At 40.3% G+C, this 18,199-nt stretch overlaps 1 protein-coding gene across 1 annotated transcript in view; it reads right to left on the reverse strand.

The window, feature by feature from the left end:
- Positions 1 to 7: 7 nt before the first annotated feature.
- Positions 8 to 18,199, reverse strand: part of SPIRE1 (spire type actin nucleation factor 1) — a 128,114-nt gene continuing 109,922 nt past the window's right edge. The window contains 7 exon segments of the mRNA XM_032713387.1: positions 8 to 4,714; positions 5,505 to 5,635; positions 5,724 to 5,751; positions 6,468 to 6,538; positions 7,473 to 7,610; positions 13,799 to 13,941; positions 14,801 to 14,891. Coding sequence (XP_032569278.1) covers positions 4,462 to 4,714; positions 5,505 to 5,635; positions 5,724 to 5,751; positions 6,468 to 6,538; positions 7,473 to 7,610; positions 13,799 to 13,941; positions 14,801 to 14,891 — 855 coding nt within the window. The 3' untranslated portion in view covers positions 8 to 4,461.

The following is an 18,199-nucleotide window of genomic DNA, read 5'->3' on the forward strand; positions in this document are numbered from 1 at the left end:
AACAATAGAGGTTTTTATAGCTGGAATCATTATTCATAAACATTCTCAGATTGGCCTTAAGGTACACACATACAAAAGAGGAAATAAACCAGAGCAGCTCCAAGTTATGAACATGGCGATAGTATAAAATTTTCTGATAACATGAACATAATCTATATGCTGTAGCACCAGTTGCAGCACCATTCCCTCATGCCTGTGTGCTGTCACTGTTTCACAGATGAGACTGAGCTCGTAAGAAAGACATTCCTAAATGGTGTACAGAGCTGCTAGATGAGGTAAAGCATGAAGGAAGCAATCAGGAGCTTAAAGCTGGAGCTTCTAAATTAGTTTTAACCTATAGAGCATGCAGCCAGTATTAACCAGGGGATTGATGCTGAACTTGCCTGGGGAAGGAGGGAAGCTTGGGAGAGAACAATGTACTAGTTGTGATAAAAATGTCTCTACTTCTGGTTTAAAAACAAAAACCAATCCATCAAAAACTCCTCCAAAAGACTGCCACCATTTCTCTCCCAATGATGAGGGAGGGATGGAGATCTCCCAAAGCCTGTACCACATGCAGGACAAGCACGCTGCCTCAGGTACAGCCTGCCAGTGTTGGAAGAAGCAGCACATTGGTAACAGAGGGATTTGGCTGGAAATGATGACTAGGAGCTAAATCACATCACTGGGGTTACACAAGCAGTTTTATTGCTATTCTAAGGGTACTTGACATGTTTCCATCCCTTCATGCAGCCCAGCCAGTGTTCAGCTGTTATGCAATCATTTTCATTAACAATTCTTTGCCAAAAGAAACATGACTGATCTTACAAAATTATAAAAGCACGAAAAAGAGAGAGACAGAACCTTTAAATCAGCTTCCACATGAATAATTAACACAGACAAAGGTTATAATGGAAAGGCATTTTATTTTCACCAGGTAACACTCCTCCATGTATAAAGGAAGTAATGGGGAAAGAGAAAAAAACACAACAACCTCCCAAAACACTACTGTCACCATGAACACTTGAAAGATCAGGTCTGAGAGCTGCAGCAAAGGCCTGCTCACGTCCTCCATCGCCTCTGTGAGGCAGAGCTGGTTTTGCATTCCCCACAACCAGGTTCACGTACAAAACAAGACTGATGCTGCCAGAGGCATTTTTAGCTTCTTGGGTCTCCTATGACATATTTAAACAAACTTTGGGCATACTAATAAAGCTAAAAAAAATGAAAATAATTTAAAAATTCATGGAAGGGAGCTCACTGTGCTAGTCCTGCATTCATTTCAGCAGTAATTCAGTCCAGGATGTCTCTTGAGTGCAAACTGCATTAGGGGGCTGAAAGCATCAACTCTAATAAAAGATAACAGCCAACACACATATAAATAAGACTCATTTCCTTTTTTAAAACAACATAGGAAAGTCAATTCCCACTGCATGATTGATGGAGATTTCCTAAATATTAATAAATATATTACAGATATTTACAAGCTTCTGGTTTCATCCTCTGATGCTACTGTGAAGTTCAGACCGTAAGTAGGACATGCTGGGCAGCACCGCGGGGTGTGCGGGCAAATGGCTGCAGTAGATTTGGGATGCTCGCGCAAGCAGCGAGATGGAAAGCTAAAAATAGCCCACTCCGCAGAGCCAGGCAACCAGGGAGCTGAGCTCCTTCAGGCTTTGTGTGACAAACCAACCCACTGCTTTTCCTTTTGCGGAATGAAATGCCGGGATAATGCTGGCACTTGTGCCAGGGAGGAAGGGATGGGAGGCAAGGGGAGAGGCAGCTCTCCACACCATGTTTTCTGGAGTCTGCCACAGAGTGTGTCAGCAGCCTGGAGGGTTTTTTCCAGGGAAAAAGGGAGGTTATCCAGGCATGGCAGCGCTGTGTGAGCAACAGGGAGCAGTTTGTACAACCACTGCGTTGTTGTTCAGTGTCTGTGCCCTGCCCAGCATAGCTGAGCCCAGCCTGAGCCAAGGACTGCTGGGCAGCCTGGAAAGGCACAATTGCAAGGCTCTGCTGCTGCCCCAGAGCCACCCCTGAACACTGCCAAGGTGGAGGGGGGCAGAGGCATGAAGGACTCATTTCCCTTTGCACACTCAGGATTTACTTAGTCCTTCATCTTGCCTGCTCTACAACATCCTTAATTCCTCTCAAAGAGGAAGATAAACATGCTGGATACTCTGCACCTCAGTGGCCTGAGGACAGCAGAGAAGAGGACTGTGAGCAGAGGTCTGAATGACGGTGGCCAAGGGATTTCCATGAGAAAATTATGACAACAACAACAGGGTAGATGCAAAGTGAGATTTCCTGCATTTCTTTCGGTCTAGTTTCCCTGATGCTCTGTGCAGCCAACACACTGCCTGGTTTTGGCACAAAAACAAGAAAAAGTGCTGATGTGACTGAAGACAGGAGACCCTTCAAGCAACGGCAGAACCTTTCCCATCAGCCTGTCTCTGCTGCTCACCTTCTGCAATCCTACATACTTATCTCATGCCATTACTCTAGGTGCTTTAACACGCAAGACGTTTTTCCAGAGGTATCCCGAGGAGAGGGCCATGACACCTGACTTTACATGGGACAGCTATGAGGGAGAGTTAGCACTGAGCCCTGCTTTTCCTGTTTGCATTGGTTCAGAAAAAATTAGAAACTATTCCAGTAAGCCCTGCATATGCAAAAATTCTCATTTTTCAAGGGGGTGTTTAACAAAAAATAGGGATGGAAGAGTCCCTGGGAAGGTTTACAGAGCGTGTGCTTTTCAAATCAGCTTAGAAGAGATGACATGGCTGGCTGCTCCTAAGGCTGCAATGTGACATGCACAGAGACTCTGAAGGGGAAGCCTTGCTCCCCTGGGCAGCAGGAGGCTCCCGCAGTGGGGCAGCAGCCCAGCTACCACACTGGAGCCGACCAGCCCTGGTGCCTCCCAGCCTCAGCACTGTGCCTTGCCAGGGCTGGAGGGGCAGTCTGCCTCTTGGGCTTTGTGGACAGGGGAATCTGTTTTGATCAATATATTTTTAAAATCATGTTATAGAAATATAGTCCCAGCTACTTTGGAGCAGTTCTGAGGTATCATTAATCTGAAGTATAGAAATGTTAATAAATAGATCTGACGCTTTGCTGCTATGTCATTCTATAATACACTGCTATATAGATATTAAATATGCCCCAGGGTATTAAAAATTTATGAAAAAGTTACAGTAGTTGATTTTCAAGTATTAATAACTTGGCTATGTTAGCTTGTTTTAAATACCAAAAAGCTCTGGCCCCAAATTATTGACTAAACCCTGGCTATGCCTGAATTAAAAAAAAAAAAGTAATTTGAATATAAAAAAAAGTACAAAAAAGCACGAGATGTCAGTTGATGTAACATCGTTGGAACTTCTAAACAACTAGTCTAGCACTGTTTTGTGAGTGAATTAGAAAGGGGAAAAGAATGAAAAAAAAAAGATTAAAGGAAAAAAGAGGTCGCTCCCAATCTGAGACAGCATTGTCTCAAATTTCAGCAGAACATGAATTTTTACAGCCAAGTTACAAACCCCATAAAAAATGGGGTTACTAGTGGATATGCTGTCAGACAGAACTATAGCAGTTTCTGTGTGCTCCATTATAATACAAATTTACACCTTACTCACTGTTTTCTCTGAGTAACCACAAGAACAACTTTACAGGTATTCAGTTAAAATTAGAAGCCTCCCTTATTTCCCGTCCTCCTCATAAACTGTACAACTCTCTCTACTACTAAAATTCACTGCTACTAGTAGTCATTATCATACATTCAAGATAGAAAGTAAACTACTAAAACCTGCTCAGGAGACACTTAGAAGTACACTAAGGCTTAAAAAGTAGAGCAGCTCGGGGGTATGGCCAACCACATGAGTGAAGAGCTTTGTCGCCTGCTTTGGCCCAGGACACAGACACTGTAGGGCCCTGTGCTGAACCCTGATCTCAGAGCAACTGAAACGGTTCCAAGGAAGATGGTTTTACCCAGAGCCGCTCACACTCGGTGTCTGGTGTGCGATACGACCCTCCGCTGTTTCAACTAGGACGTGAGCACAACGAGGGTGGCAGCGCCCGTATGACTTACTGTTTGCTACTGTGCTAACACTGACACTTGGTTAGGTTTGGTTCCCCGCTAAACACGCATTTTCATCTCATCTCCTGAAAAATGATTCAAAGCATGGTTAAAAAAAGATTGAAAGCAAGAAAAGGCTTTCTAGTTTCGACGCACACGTACAAAAGAGGCAACAATTTCAAACTACTGATTTTCTTCCAGTGGGAGCAGCTGACCCATTGCATCATTCTGCACAGATCTAAACATAGCGTCCTGTGTCTCCGGGAACCGCTGGAGTAGGAAATCCTGTGACCTAATGCAAATCCAAGCCAGTCGAGTGAAACGAAGCAAGGGAATTGATAATCCGTTTTTCAGTGACCTTGCCCATGGATGATGACCTCATGAAGACAAAAGCAAAGAAAAAGGCACATGGCTCAGATCTCATTGATAGTCCTTTCGGAGGGGCAGTATTCAGAGGTTCCCGGGGATGACACGTAGAAGGACTGCGTTTTCCTTTTTAATCTGGCTCGCTTGTTGGCCAGAGATAGGCTGCGCCGGCTTGAATTGATGATTTCTGAAATAAACTTCTTGCAGTCCACGCAAACCTCCATTGTGCTCCAGTCCTCCATTAATTCTTTGGGAAACTCTTCATGTGACTTATCCACAGATTTGGACCTTGAGGTCAACCTGAAAGGCAAAAGAGCAGCATCTATCATTTTATTCATTTTAGCACATCAGAAAGGTCTGGATTTGAATTTTCCTTTCTTCTGACCCAAAAATGACACCAGGAGACCAAATACTGGAGAGGAAAGCTTCTGCCTGAATTGGCAACACTGCAGGGTATGTGTAATGTTTACAACCTGTCAGAACCAACTTTACTAATAACTAAAAACACATGATGTTTTTGGCTAATCTACACAGGATCTTAGCACTGGTGATTAATGCAGAGGATTTGTCCATTAGGTTCCCTCAAAAAGGAGCATTTCTTTCATATTTAATTTCTTGGATTAGCTTTGACAACCATCTGTGTATAAGACACAAAACCAACAGATAATTTGATAATATCAAAGTGAAAAAAATTGTGAAAATTTGAATTAGAAAAATTAGAAAAAATGTAAATCTGTGCACAAGACATCACTGAATTCCCACTCAGTGTGTGATTCTCGCCTGAGAGATTTATCTCCTTCACATCACACGTTAAGTATATTTTTGCAGAGGTACTACAGAAATACACTTGTCCCAGACTCATATTATTTTTCAACTGTAATGTGAAAAACGTTTAAGAAGACACAGTTAGTGTTGCTATTTCTGTAAATTAAAGCAAGAAGTAGAAGACACCTGGCTTTTCAGGCTTCAGAAGAGTTACTACAAGCATTAGAAACATTGACAACTACCAAACAGGTAGACAGCATCTTAACGATTGATAACCTCGTATGGAATTTACAACAGACACAAGTGAGCTCGGGTTGTTTCTCACCTGCTCCGCAGTGAATGGTGGTGACTGGTAGAGGGCTTCTCTGGCCTCATAAAGCTTTCTCCTCTTTGCAAGGTTGAAGGTCCCAGCGAGAAGATGGGGAGAGTAGAGTATGGCTTTGATGGCAGTCGCATCTGTTGAAAACAGCAGAAGGAACATGCAGCATCATTACAAAGATTGCAGCTTTTTAGAAAGGCTCTAACCGTAAGTTCACTTACTTACTTTTTTGCAACACTGTGAGCATACAGGCCTGTGTAAGAAAGAAAGAGCATGAGTCAATCCACCAGGAAAAATAGAGATAAGAGATAAATTTTTCAGGAGTTAAAATCCTCCCCCATCCTCCCCTTAAACAAACATTTTCATTTTTAAGGCTTCTTTGACATAATAACTTCAAATCAGAAAAAGAAAGAAGAAACACTAAACTGGAAATACAGCTAAATTAAGAAATAAATTAAAAAAAAAAAAGAAAATAAGCTGTTTTTCCTCTAAAGAAACCTCCTTTGGTGAGACACTAACTCAGTGGCTACATAGATCTCCTGACTTGTCTCACTGTTCAACTAAAAATCTACAATTTTGCCTGCAAATGATTCCTTCTCCCTTTCCCCTTGTCCCAATACTTAAAAAATAACTCAGAAGGTAAATTGCCTTGAAATGTTTTCCCCAACAACAGAGGCTGTGGAACTGCTGACTGGGGAGTCTGAGTAAATTCCAACTTCTTTCCCATAAGCATAAAAAACAAATGAGTGTTTCCCTCACTTTCAGTCAAAAGTTTCAGTCCAAGGAAGCAATTCTGTCACTTAGGAAAGAAATATTTTTGCACAGTTTTGGATTTTTTTAACATAGACTGTTACAGAAATAAACCCAATCAACAGTAGACAGCAGAAATTTTTGAGGTTTTCTGATGTATAAACCAGTAATTTTCCCTCTGAAATGGTACCCATTTATTAACACATATTAAATATTTACCTCTTACAGAACTGACAAGTGTAAGACCAGGTAAAGAAAGAAAACCTTCTTGTTCGACAGCAAAAGCAGAGCTAAAAGAAGAACAGAGGAATCCACAATGTTAGGTGAAGTCACACACAGTGATGACTTCATGTACCAGTTGCTATCAGCAAGATCACAGTTGTACTACTACATCCAGTTCTGGGGTTCATACTTCTAAGATGATATTGAGAAGAAGATCCAGAATTTTATCTTCATATATTTATGAAGGAGGAAATTAATTAAACCATCAACTTACTTTGAGATTTGATAAAAGCTCATTACTAAGCTTTATATATCATGACAATAGGCAACAACTGAATCTAAGATTCTTGTTCCTCTGCCTTGAATGTATTAAATTTTTAAAAGAAATCTGCATACTAGAGACAGGTAGGCCTGTAGGTAAAATACACAGCGAAGTCAAAATACACTTGCTGGAGGTGTTCAAGAAGCAGAAGTCAAAAGTAGGGGAAAAGGGCACTGCTTCCACTGGTAAGTACCAATCTGCAGTTTACAGAAAAAAATGCCTCAGTGAATAGGTCTCTAATATTAAACTTCCTTCTGGGGGTCACATGTCATCTGACTTCTCTGAAGACTTTTATTTCCTCTATGCTTAATAGTAAGGATTCATATATGAAGAACTTGCAGTTTCCTACTGCTATCTGTAACCAATCCCGCAGAAGGTATGGGGACAGAAATCACTTCAGTCAATGAAGTTTTAAATGGACACATACAGATACACTGTGATAATTGCAAATGCTACTGCATTTTTATAGACAATCTAAACAAACAAAGTATTTCCATGAAAAGTTTTCACGTTTCTGCATGTACTTCAAGGCAGCTGACCCACGTGTTATATATTTAGGGGGAGTTTTGGATAACTCTTCTTTCTCTCCAATACAGGATAAGAAACAAATGTGTAAATGGGAAGCTTGTGCAACTGGCCTCCCTCAGTAACCTTTGGAGCCTCCACAGACTCAGCCCTACCTTTCCTTTTTTGAGAGCAGTGTAGACATCTTTATACTGCTGGTACTTTTCCAGCTCTGCCTTCACCAGCACCTGACGGATGTGCATGACCTCCTCCACTGTCAGAGCCAGACATTCCACTGGGTAACAGAACTCCTCCTGGAAGCCAAAACCCCCATATTATTTCAAAGACAAACAGTTTCTTCCAGACGCCAACCTAGACAACCACCTGGTTAGTAACTCCAGAAACAGGGGGTTTCTCCCTTCAAACTGGAATAGCACTGGCTCTTTCACGGGCATCACGTGACTACCAAACCATTGGAAGTGCGTAGGTGGTATTATGTTCAACCTTCCCAACAATGACAGTTTTCTTAATCTTTCCTCCTCAAACCACTTGATCCTTCTCTCCATTTGTCTTCTATTACAAAGATTTGTTTCCAACCAATAAACAATCAGATTTATAATTTGAAAGGGAAAAGGTAGTATGACAGATGGCATTATTTTATGCATATTGTTTGAAGTAAACATAAAATAATTTCTCTGAGACTTTGTGATGCCCGGAGTGGCCAAGAAAAGTTGTTAGTAGCCCATTCTAGCAGAAATTTTTATTCAGTGGTACCACATCTTGGTGCTCACATTATCAGAATTCCACCAAGACTACATAAAGTTACATCAGTTCCGGCAGAAAAGTTCTCCTCTCGGGACCAGGAAAGTGACAGCAGCAATTTAAGCTTTAGAAAATAATCTTCCAATATCAAGCAGGTGAACTGGTTATCCAATGTTGCATTATTAATGGTAGAAACTCAAATAGAGACTAACAACACAATCTTCCACTTACAAAATTTTGCATTTATTCCGTATTAGAGCATTTAGGAGAATATTGAATGGAGAACTCCTGAATTTGGTACCAGGGAATAAAAAGCGCCAACCCAATTTGTAATCCAGCCCAGTAGTTGATTATACATTTCCAAGAGAAAGACAGAAACCTCTGTGGGAACTCCCATTGCTTTATGCTTAGCGAACCTTTTCAAGTCAGCCCAGAGGGGCTACTGTGTGGTAATGACAATGACATGCAATGCTCTCTGAATAAATGAAGGAAATTTCTCTTGTAAATACAAAGACATGGCTGACAGTTTGGAGATCTCGTTTACAAATTGAAGTGATGAATCGGATTAGTACGGAAATGCTCCATTTCCATGTACTCAGAGGTCTGTTCTGTCTTTCCATCAGATTAAAAAGAAAATCTTTCTACGTTGCAGACCTGGCAAACATTAGCATTTAGGAACCACCACATTTTTAAAAACTTGTTGTCTTACCCATCTAGAAAGGGAACACAAAGAAACTTCACTCTGTTTAAGGTACCCCAAGAAAGACTAGAATTGAGTTACATTTGTTAGATTTGACATCTAAAACTTTGGGGTGTGGAACACTAGTTTTCTGGAAAGAACAAACTATGTCAAAAGCAGTTGCAATTTGCTCTGAGGTGTAAAACTGCCCAGCCAAAACAAAGTAACTTCTGTTCCTTATGAACAACTTTACAGCTAACCAGCAGCTCTCAGCATTTAGTTCTGGGTTCTTCCCATAGCAACTGCCTTGCTATGGAGAAGGCACGGCTGAAGGCTGGGGCGAGACGGGAGAGGAAGTGGGTGGGAAAGCGGGATGCATACAATGCCAGCAAACCCCCTCGATTCTATATCGTGGGAGACTGGGAAAAACTATCCGAGGTGAATGAGGCTGACTGCATGCTTGTAATCAATCAGAGCTTTAAGTCCTTTAGAAATACATTTCTTACTTGAAGCTCTTCCTATCCTCTCATGAGAGCCCATTCCTTTACTTTACAGAACGATGACGGCAGGGAATACTGTTCCTTTGAAGAAAGTCTGTGGATCTGCTATAGGTGTAGAGCACGTACTAGGGGAATAGTGTGGGCCTGTTGTTGTACCAATCGAAAATGAATATCATTAAAATAGGAATAGCCAGCAGGTGACAGGGGAAACATAGAAAATGTTCACATGTTTAAATGCTAATGTTTTAATTCCAGAGGTTACACAAGGACAACAAAATGTTAATGCAACATTAAATGAAAGATAAATACTCTGCCGATTTCAGAAAACTGCTTGGGTTTTTTTGTCCCTTTTCAGAATAGAAATAAGTACACCAGAAAATTTTTTGTTTCTACACTACCTCTAAGGCATTGAAATTAATTAAAATTATGCTAAGCACTGGTTAAACTTCATTGAACAATGATGCTTTGGAGTTATTGCTCAAACTTCCAACAGTAATATGCACTCAAATTAGGCAGGTCCAAATGAGAGCACTCTCTACAATACTTGCATACAACAGAACACAGTAAAGACAAAATATGGTTTGAATGGTCTTGATTTTCTGGAATAAAACTCCATTTTCATTTTAATATTAAAGACAAGTCCATATGCTTACTTTTAAAGGGGAAAAAATATTACTTAAAAATACTGTTTTGAACTTGAAGTTTCCATGATCGTCTTGAGAACTGGCTTAACACTAACTGTGCAGTCACCTTAGAAACACTGTAATAGTTTAAGGTGTATATGTGTAATTTCTTTTGCTCCGGAAAAGCAGGTAGTAAGAATTGCATATCCATAATATGAAAAAAAGTGCTTTGTAGGTCATTCTCAGCATACACACATCTAATAGGTCCTTATGACTAACACATTTTTACTCTAATGTATTCCTTTTAAAACTTCTCACTAAAGGATGTCACTAGACATTCAAATGAGCAGCATATTATTAAACTGCAAAATGAACAAGTGTCAGATTTGCCTCTAAATTCTGCAATTCACAATTAGCCAAGCACTCTAAACTCTTGTTCCTTTTGCAGACTAAAAGTTTTTAGAAGGTCAGTTGGATATCTCAACAATAAACTCTCCTGCAAGAAGTTTCACCCTTCCACTTAGTGGTTGGGACAAGAAAAAGAAGGAAAAATTAAATTATTCATGTTCAATTCTACATTGGGGTAAGGAAAAATTAAATTACTCATGTTCAGTTCTACATAGGGGTAAATGAATTAGTTTTCAGTGGATTTGCCTTCCTTGGTACATGACTCTGAGTTATTCTGCAAGTTCTGATACGTAAGTGTGCTGAGGACCAAAACAATATGTAGGTGTTTTCAAGTAAAGCAGATTGCAAATGCCCTTCCATTCTATATAGTGTATCTTGGTAGAAACATAAAACCTAATTCTTTTCAGCATAGTCCATGGATTACAATAGTTTTGCTCGATTTTTGCTGTAGGATCTTCATGTGCTGTAATATTTAAGGTCTGTCCCACTGATAATCTTGTGATGTTGCATTTTTAGTTTGCTGTCCTTTCAGAACTGATTTCTTTTCCCCGTGAGGTGATTGAAGACACACAGATATCCTACACACATTTAAATCAATGTCAATCAAGTGCAATGTCCCAGCCTGAGCTGTAATTCTTGCCACAGCTGAGGAAGTGCTCCCCTAGCAGGGAACATGCTGGTGAAGGTGATTTCCAAAGCCAGCAAAAAGAGGCAAACCTTTGCGGGTTTCCACCTGCTGGCAAAAGCTCTCTCACAGAGATAGTACATAGCCCCTGCCACCCCACACATGGCTGCTTCAACGGGATGAGAGCTGAGCAGAGAAGCTGCTTGCATAGTTGAAAAAAGTGGTCTGAAAGTCATCCTTGGAAATAAACTGGTTATCCTAGGAACCTGAACAATAGATAGGAAGCAGAGAAGCGAATGCTGTGTATAAATGAAACCATTAGCTTTGGTCCTCTGGGTCATGTAAAAAAATAATGATGATAATAATAATTAAAAAAGCAAACAGACTACAAAGGCATCCATATGTACATCTCAGGACACTGACTTCATCTCACTGATTAAGCTCCAAGTCAGCTCACTACAGTAAGCATACCACCAGGACTGCCCCCCAAAATCACTGAGCCACTCTGCTTTTCCATGTAGCACTGATAGGGTGACACACCAAAAGGACTATGTTTGGCACTTTTCCAAGCTTGTTTCCCCTCCCCACCTACTTAGGCCTAACTCCCTCTATCTGATGAGATGCCAGTTCACAAAACCATCGTTAGTATGCAAGACAGACCAGTTTCTTGCTAATCCTGCTAAGAGACTGTAGCAACCCCCTGACTGGTTTCACTGGCATCGAAGGCTATTTATTGACGAGGCCTCCTTCACCTCGGAGAGAAACCGAGGTCACAGGAGCTGGTGATAAGAACTGAAATTCCATCAATCCTGAAGGAAGGGATCAAGAAGCGTGATGTCAAATAAAAGATAAATAATATTCTGCACTTATTGAGAAGCATTCACTCCTGGAAGGGCAATTTTACATATGCAACATCTGGCACAGGCACTGGAAGGTTGGCATCCCTCCGGGGAAGGAGAGAGTTGCAGAAAGCTGAAGCTTTCTGGAACTGGGCCAGTGCCAGCATATCAGAACTCATCTATCAAAACGAAAAACAAGAGTATTGTGGGAGTTGTCTGTCACACCCTAGAGGGCACTATTGTCAAGTTAAAGAATTAGGTCTCTAGACATCAAATAAAATAGGTTCTTACTAATGGAACATCATTTCACTACTATCTTTCCTTCTTTCTCACTTCAAAGCCAAAACCAAGGTAGGTGACAGTTCTCTGAAGATTTAAAAAACCCAAAAAAACCCCCCAAAAAATCCAACTAAAAAAATGACCAAAACAAACAAACCAAGCTCCCCCCAAACACAAAAGAAACTAATAAAACGCTTCCTATCTCTTTCCAGATTAGCCTGACTTATCTCATGGCTTTTTCTCCCTTTTCCTTTAGTATTTTTCAAGGGGAATGGAATAACTCAATTAGATTTTCTGCAATGGTTTTATTTTGTATGTATTTTTCTAGGCATATGTCAGTGAACAGACTGACAGAGTATGCACGTGATGAAAAAGATCCTGGTGAGAAGTTGGTTGACCTATTTCAAATACCGGCCTCATGTGAGATTTTTAAGTTGGATGATCCTCTCAAATACACAAGATTAATATTACGATGTAACATAGATACACTAAAAGTAGAATGGAGCAAATGTATCAGTATAGCATATAATGCTTTCTGAACCCCTCCTCTCTTTAAACTACTTGTCTGTGAGTAACTCTAGGCCTACCAGAAAATAAAGCTTGGGTTTCCACATACAGTGAGTGGCCAGCAGGAAACCCATTTTATGTGATAGTGTTTTCAAATGCATGTTTGAAGGAGCCCTCCAGCTTGGTTCTGCTGCAATATGTTCTGCTCCAAGTTCACTTTGGCAGATGTCTACTTGTGTTGTGCATTTATCAACACGTTACTACCTGACCTTCAGCAGGAATGAGGAACTACATTCTACCTGGAAGGATGTAATCAAATCCAGCAGACTCTCTGAAAAGGGAAAAGACTTCATGGGAATATTTGGAGATATTTTTCTTGTTACTGATCAACTTCATCACGTAATAGGTTTGGATCCTGGTCATCATCTCTGGGGCCAACAAAAATGCTCTTCAAAGCCTGTTAATACCACTGCACTACAAGACTGGGCAAGTGAATATTACCTTCCTTTCAAAACTAGGATGTGTTTATCGATTTTCCTATTCACCAGCACCTCATGGGGCATACTTTGAAACCCTGCTGGTAGGAAAAGAGACAAGGAACATATCCTACATGAAATCACAAAGCACTAATCAGCATGTCAGCATAAATGAACCAGGATTTCATACCCTTTGCTGTTTGTACTCTGTTGGAAAACAGTTCTCAATTAAAGCTAATTGATCAAATGCACTGTACTTTCTTTTCAAGCACAGGTTTTTGCCTCAGTAACTTCAACAAAGCAACACAGACAAACCTTGATTTGGACTACTGAAAGAGCTTTCATATATATAAACATTACCATGCAAATTCTTAAGGTGGGAAGAAAAGAAACCATTCCATTCATTCAGTGATTAACAGTAATACTTCCAACAACTAAAAAAATTCCCCCAAATCCCAAAATAGATCCACTGCTTTTGAATTGTCACTATTCAAGTGGAAAATCGGTAAGGTGAAGTTCATTTGTTTTGGTAACATTCTGAAACAAAATCAAGACACGTGGCATTACCCGGAGTCCTAATCAAAGTGCAAATGTTTTCTGAGGCACCTGTACCTGGGTTTTTGGATAAATATGCTAGAGAGACAAAGTTCAAATCTTGATTTCAAAATGTCTTTAGTAGCCAAGGGCTGTTTCTGAATTGAGTTTTCTTTGAGTCAAGCTCTAATCACACTGAAGCCAAGTTTTTATTTTCATTATACTCTTAGCATGCCTCTTTTTCTCTCTCCTACCACCCCCTCCACTTACAAGTGACCTGGAGCTCTGTTTTGAAGGGGGTAGGAACTGTCTCACATTGGTTGGTGTTTCCTTTTCAATGGAGTGTCGTCTCTGAGGTGGCTGCCGTCTCTCAGGCTGTGGTGTAGATGATATGGGCAAGAACTTCGGAGGCACTAAGGATTCAAACAGCATAAAAAAGTTAGTTCTTGTAAGGGAGACTGTTCGTTAACATTGCTCAGCATCAATCCAGCCACTGATTTGCTAGAATTCTTACTACTGGTAGCTGAAGTTATACATCCATACTCAGAGCTCATACTCAGAGACAGGTATCCCATTCATCACATCTTACAGACTGAGAGAATAGGAATACTCATAAAACTAGCAAATAAGACACACTACTGTCCAGTTCCCATGGTGTTTCAGGATATTGGCTTATTCTGCTTATTTCACCATCATGCACAAAAAATACATGCACGGATTGCAGGTTTCGTTACAAAACCTTTCCAGTGAAACTGAAACACTTTGAAACAAATGAAAAATACTGTCACACAATAAAGGCTACAACAACTGAATACTTGAAAGAAAAAAAGACCAGATGTTCTCCTTTGGTCTGTAAATAGTAATACCCGTGATTGCTGTATGTCTTTCAAACAAGTACATTCACTGCCATGGTGACAGATATGCAAGAAACTTCTGAATTTGTCCCAGGTTAGAACATGTTTTTGCAGCAACAAATTATTTTATGAGATGAACAGAGCTAACCTATCCCTCCATTCACTTTTTGACTACAGTTTTACATGGAGTATGAAACCTTCTCCTTCACAAATTGGTCCGCACATAGTGGGGAGTAAAGGCTTCCAATTGTTTATCACATTTGACCCATTCAGCACGTTCTAGGGTTCAGCTTTAGAGGATTATTCCATTAACAATGCTCAGCTTTAGCCTTCTATAAAAGTTTCAGATGAAGTTCACAGCACAGAAGACAACAGAAGTGTGTAAAAGCAGCCACTGGGCTCTCTCACAATAACTTACTCTTCCTGCTGCTGGTGCCTTCTTGAGAGGGGTCTTCCACTTGTGAGGGGGAGATGCTGCTGCTACTTCCCGACTTGTGCACTGATTCCTCCTGTTTGGCAAGAGGAAAAGAAACAGAATTCCTCAGGGACTGTTCTTAGTTCTTTTACTGCTTCTTAGTACACAGAAACTGTAAGCTATCACAGATATTTTGCACCATTCAATCACTCAAAGCCCTAGAAGTCCTGAGAAAAACATTGACTCTGCACAGTACTGAGCAAATGGAAACTTTATTTCTTGCACTAACAAGGAATCAGCATTTAGATTTCTCTAGTCGCCAAAGGAATGAGAGCCACTCACGTAAGTGACTCAGGTAAAGAGAAACTAATCTGATTTGCACTGCACTGTTTCTGTAATTCCCAATCCTGGTGCATTTCTCCTTTCTTCTGTATTTAAAAGAAATCTCATTTACTATACAAGCGTGCTTCTTCACAACAGCCAAATGCAACTCCAGCAAGATGAAGGAAAGTGAAATGGGCTTTGACTAACAACTTTCAACTAGCTAAAGTATTATGTCACCCAAATTATTAAATCCTTTGCTTTCACCTAAAAACTGTCTTCAGTTGCCAGATTGAAAGTAAAGATACAGATCATCACAGGAGCCTCCCAAAGAAACAGCATTGAAGGACCAAGTGTGAATGCTCTTTAGCTCCAATGATGTAAGTTGTCAAGATATACAGATCAAACATGTGACCTGCTCTAAAATCCAGCAGGTGGCCGAACCTCTCTCTCACAATTTCCTTAGTTAAGTGAGCTGAAAGCAGGAAAACCTCCACTGGCTGAAAGACTGCCTTCTTTGGCAACAGCCAGTCAGACAGAAAAGCTGGCAGGATCACCTCAATGAGCACCATGCATCACAGAACAGAGGCCTCTACAAGTTCCCAGGTATTCCTGGTTTGTCATTTCAAATTACTACTTCTGTGCACAAACACGTGCACTGAAAATGCTATTGTTGCCCTACAGTTTCTCAAACATAGAAAGCTTTGTTCAGAATGAAATCTTGTGTAGGAAGTACTGATGAATCATTGTACTTATTTCTTCATATCTATACAGTAACTGTTGACTATTATGGTAGACTATCTGACATTTTACATTTGAGGTTGGATCAACAAAACATCCAAAACTATGCACTTCTTCATAGAGTGCTAAACAATTATAATTTTACAGGTACTGAAAAGCTGCAGCTTTAAAGGCATCACTCTAAAACATGTAACTATGTTACAGACATGATTTTTGTCCAGATAGATGTAGCTTCATTAGGAGATACAATTTTTATATCTGTTTTAAAAAATCACTATCAGATTGCTACTTCTTCTAGCCACACAAAGCAAAACAGCACTTCCTGCTCCCCGCCCCTTGGAAACTGGGCGATGCAGAAAAAACAAGGACAGAAAGAAGTAATGATTCATACAGCATTCATCCTTGCCAGTGAATGGGCATAGGGCTGTATCAGACCTTCCCTTTCACCTCTATCTGGCTACACTGATGTTGGGATGTAGCCTGCATCACAACACAGCTGAAAGAACAAAGGAGATTCAGGATGAAGAAAATGTGTCTGCATCGTAGCTCATTTGGAGGTCCAAAGCTTAGCAGTGCAGGTATTTCCAGCCTGTAATTTAGAGCATAGTCATAATTTCCCTCCCAGTGAGTAGCTCTAAATAGGTCAAGCCCAATTCAAACTGCAGTCAAAAAGGTGGCCGAGTCATTTACAGGCAATCAGGACAACACAAATGCTTTTTCTGTGTGTTACATGCAAAGTAAAAGTCAGGAAACAAATAAGACATTTTGACAGAGTGATCTTCACTTTCTTCAAATGTTCTATCTCCCACCCCCTTCATCAGCTTGAAAATTTCACCCTAACTCCCTTCAGTTTATTTTCACTACTTTAGCACTGTTCCTGAGCCCCAGCCAGTATTCTGCTTCAGCATCTTCAACATCTCAGTTGCTTCACCAGTTATGTCTGTTGACTCAACCCAGTACAGCATGTGTTCTCTGTGACAGCTCGATGTTACTGATTTATTTTCAATTTATCTTTTGCTGTATGTTTCAGAGCTTATTCCATACCACTTTGCTTGCCTACACAGTATTCCCTAATCGATAGCCACATTCAGACATCTTGTTTTTCCCTCCTACAAGAATTATTTCACATTTCCCTTTACATAATTTTCTTTTACTGACTTCTGCTCATTTTTCTGTGTGGAATATCATGCTGCATTAGCTTCAAGGACGCACAGAAGCTGTAAGTTCAAGATCCAACTCTCACTGACAGGTCTTAATATTCCTGCATTCTGCCCAGCTTCATTTATATTAACAAAACCTCATGTAGCCTCTGTTGTAATCTTAAAGACTGATGAGTGATTTCAGAATGCAAATCTCTTCTGCTTTCAGAACAGATGTATCAAATTATGCACCCACACAAGTCACCCACAGGATAACCCCTAATACAAAGAGGACCAACCTTTCACAGATCAAGAAAGTATGCAAAGAGATAAATTTCTCCCCACATATATTTCTTCCCAGGCTCCTTTTCAGCTTAGATGCCTTTGTAACCACCCTGTCAGGAAACCCCTCCTTCCCCATTTACAAGAGAGAAAAACAGTCAGGGAAGACTGCTTTCCCCAGGCTAAAATTATTCTCTGTGAATAAAGCCTGCCTGCATGAGCTTTCCAGACAGCTTAACTTTCAGAAAGGTCCAAACTCAATTAATAATACTACTGGTCCAGAAGACAAAGCTCATTCTTGAGGATGTAATGTTGGTACTTCCTGAAGATCATATATAAGGCAGCTTTGAAGCTAAAAAGCTTTTTAAGGATTTCTCCTTTTAATGCTTTTTTAAATCTTTAACTCTCAGTTTGAGAGAGGATGGATTCAAAATTATTTCTTCATCTGAGTGGTACGTGCTTGTCCCTGTCTGTGAAACATTTTTAGGGTGCTAGTTCCCAATCTTATATAGCAAATTAATGCACTGACATTTGCAGCAAACTGCAACCCCTCTGGCACAGCTGATGCTCTTCATTTAACAGCTGGGAGGGTGAGGCTGGCCTTATATCTGAGTCCTTTAGTGACAGCTCCTCTATGGGTGCCAGAAGGGTGCAACACATTTTCCTGAATTCCCAAAAGCATAATTGCTAGACACACACTGTGGACAGACACTGGACACTATGGAAAGTAAGTAAATACTGGTTTAAGGCCGAAATTCCCTTTTAACACTTTAAAATAATATTCTCCTTTTTTGAGATCTGATCTAAGATTTTTGAAGTTCCATGGGCTGACAAAGCAGTCACAGAAAATTCAGATTATAATCTGCAAAGTCACTTCTCATCTGATCAGTTCAGCAAATTAAGAAATAAGACTCAATTC

Source organism: Chiroxiphia lanceolata, chromosome 1 (genome assembly GCF_009829145.1).
Source record: "Chiroxiphia lanceolata isolate bChiLan1 chromosome 1, bChiLan1.pri, whole genome shotgun sequence".
Lineage (NCBI taxonomy): Eukaryota > Metazoa > Chordata > Aves > Passeriformes > Pipridae > Chiroxiphia > Chiroxiphia lanceolata.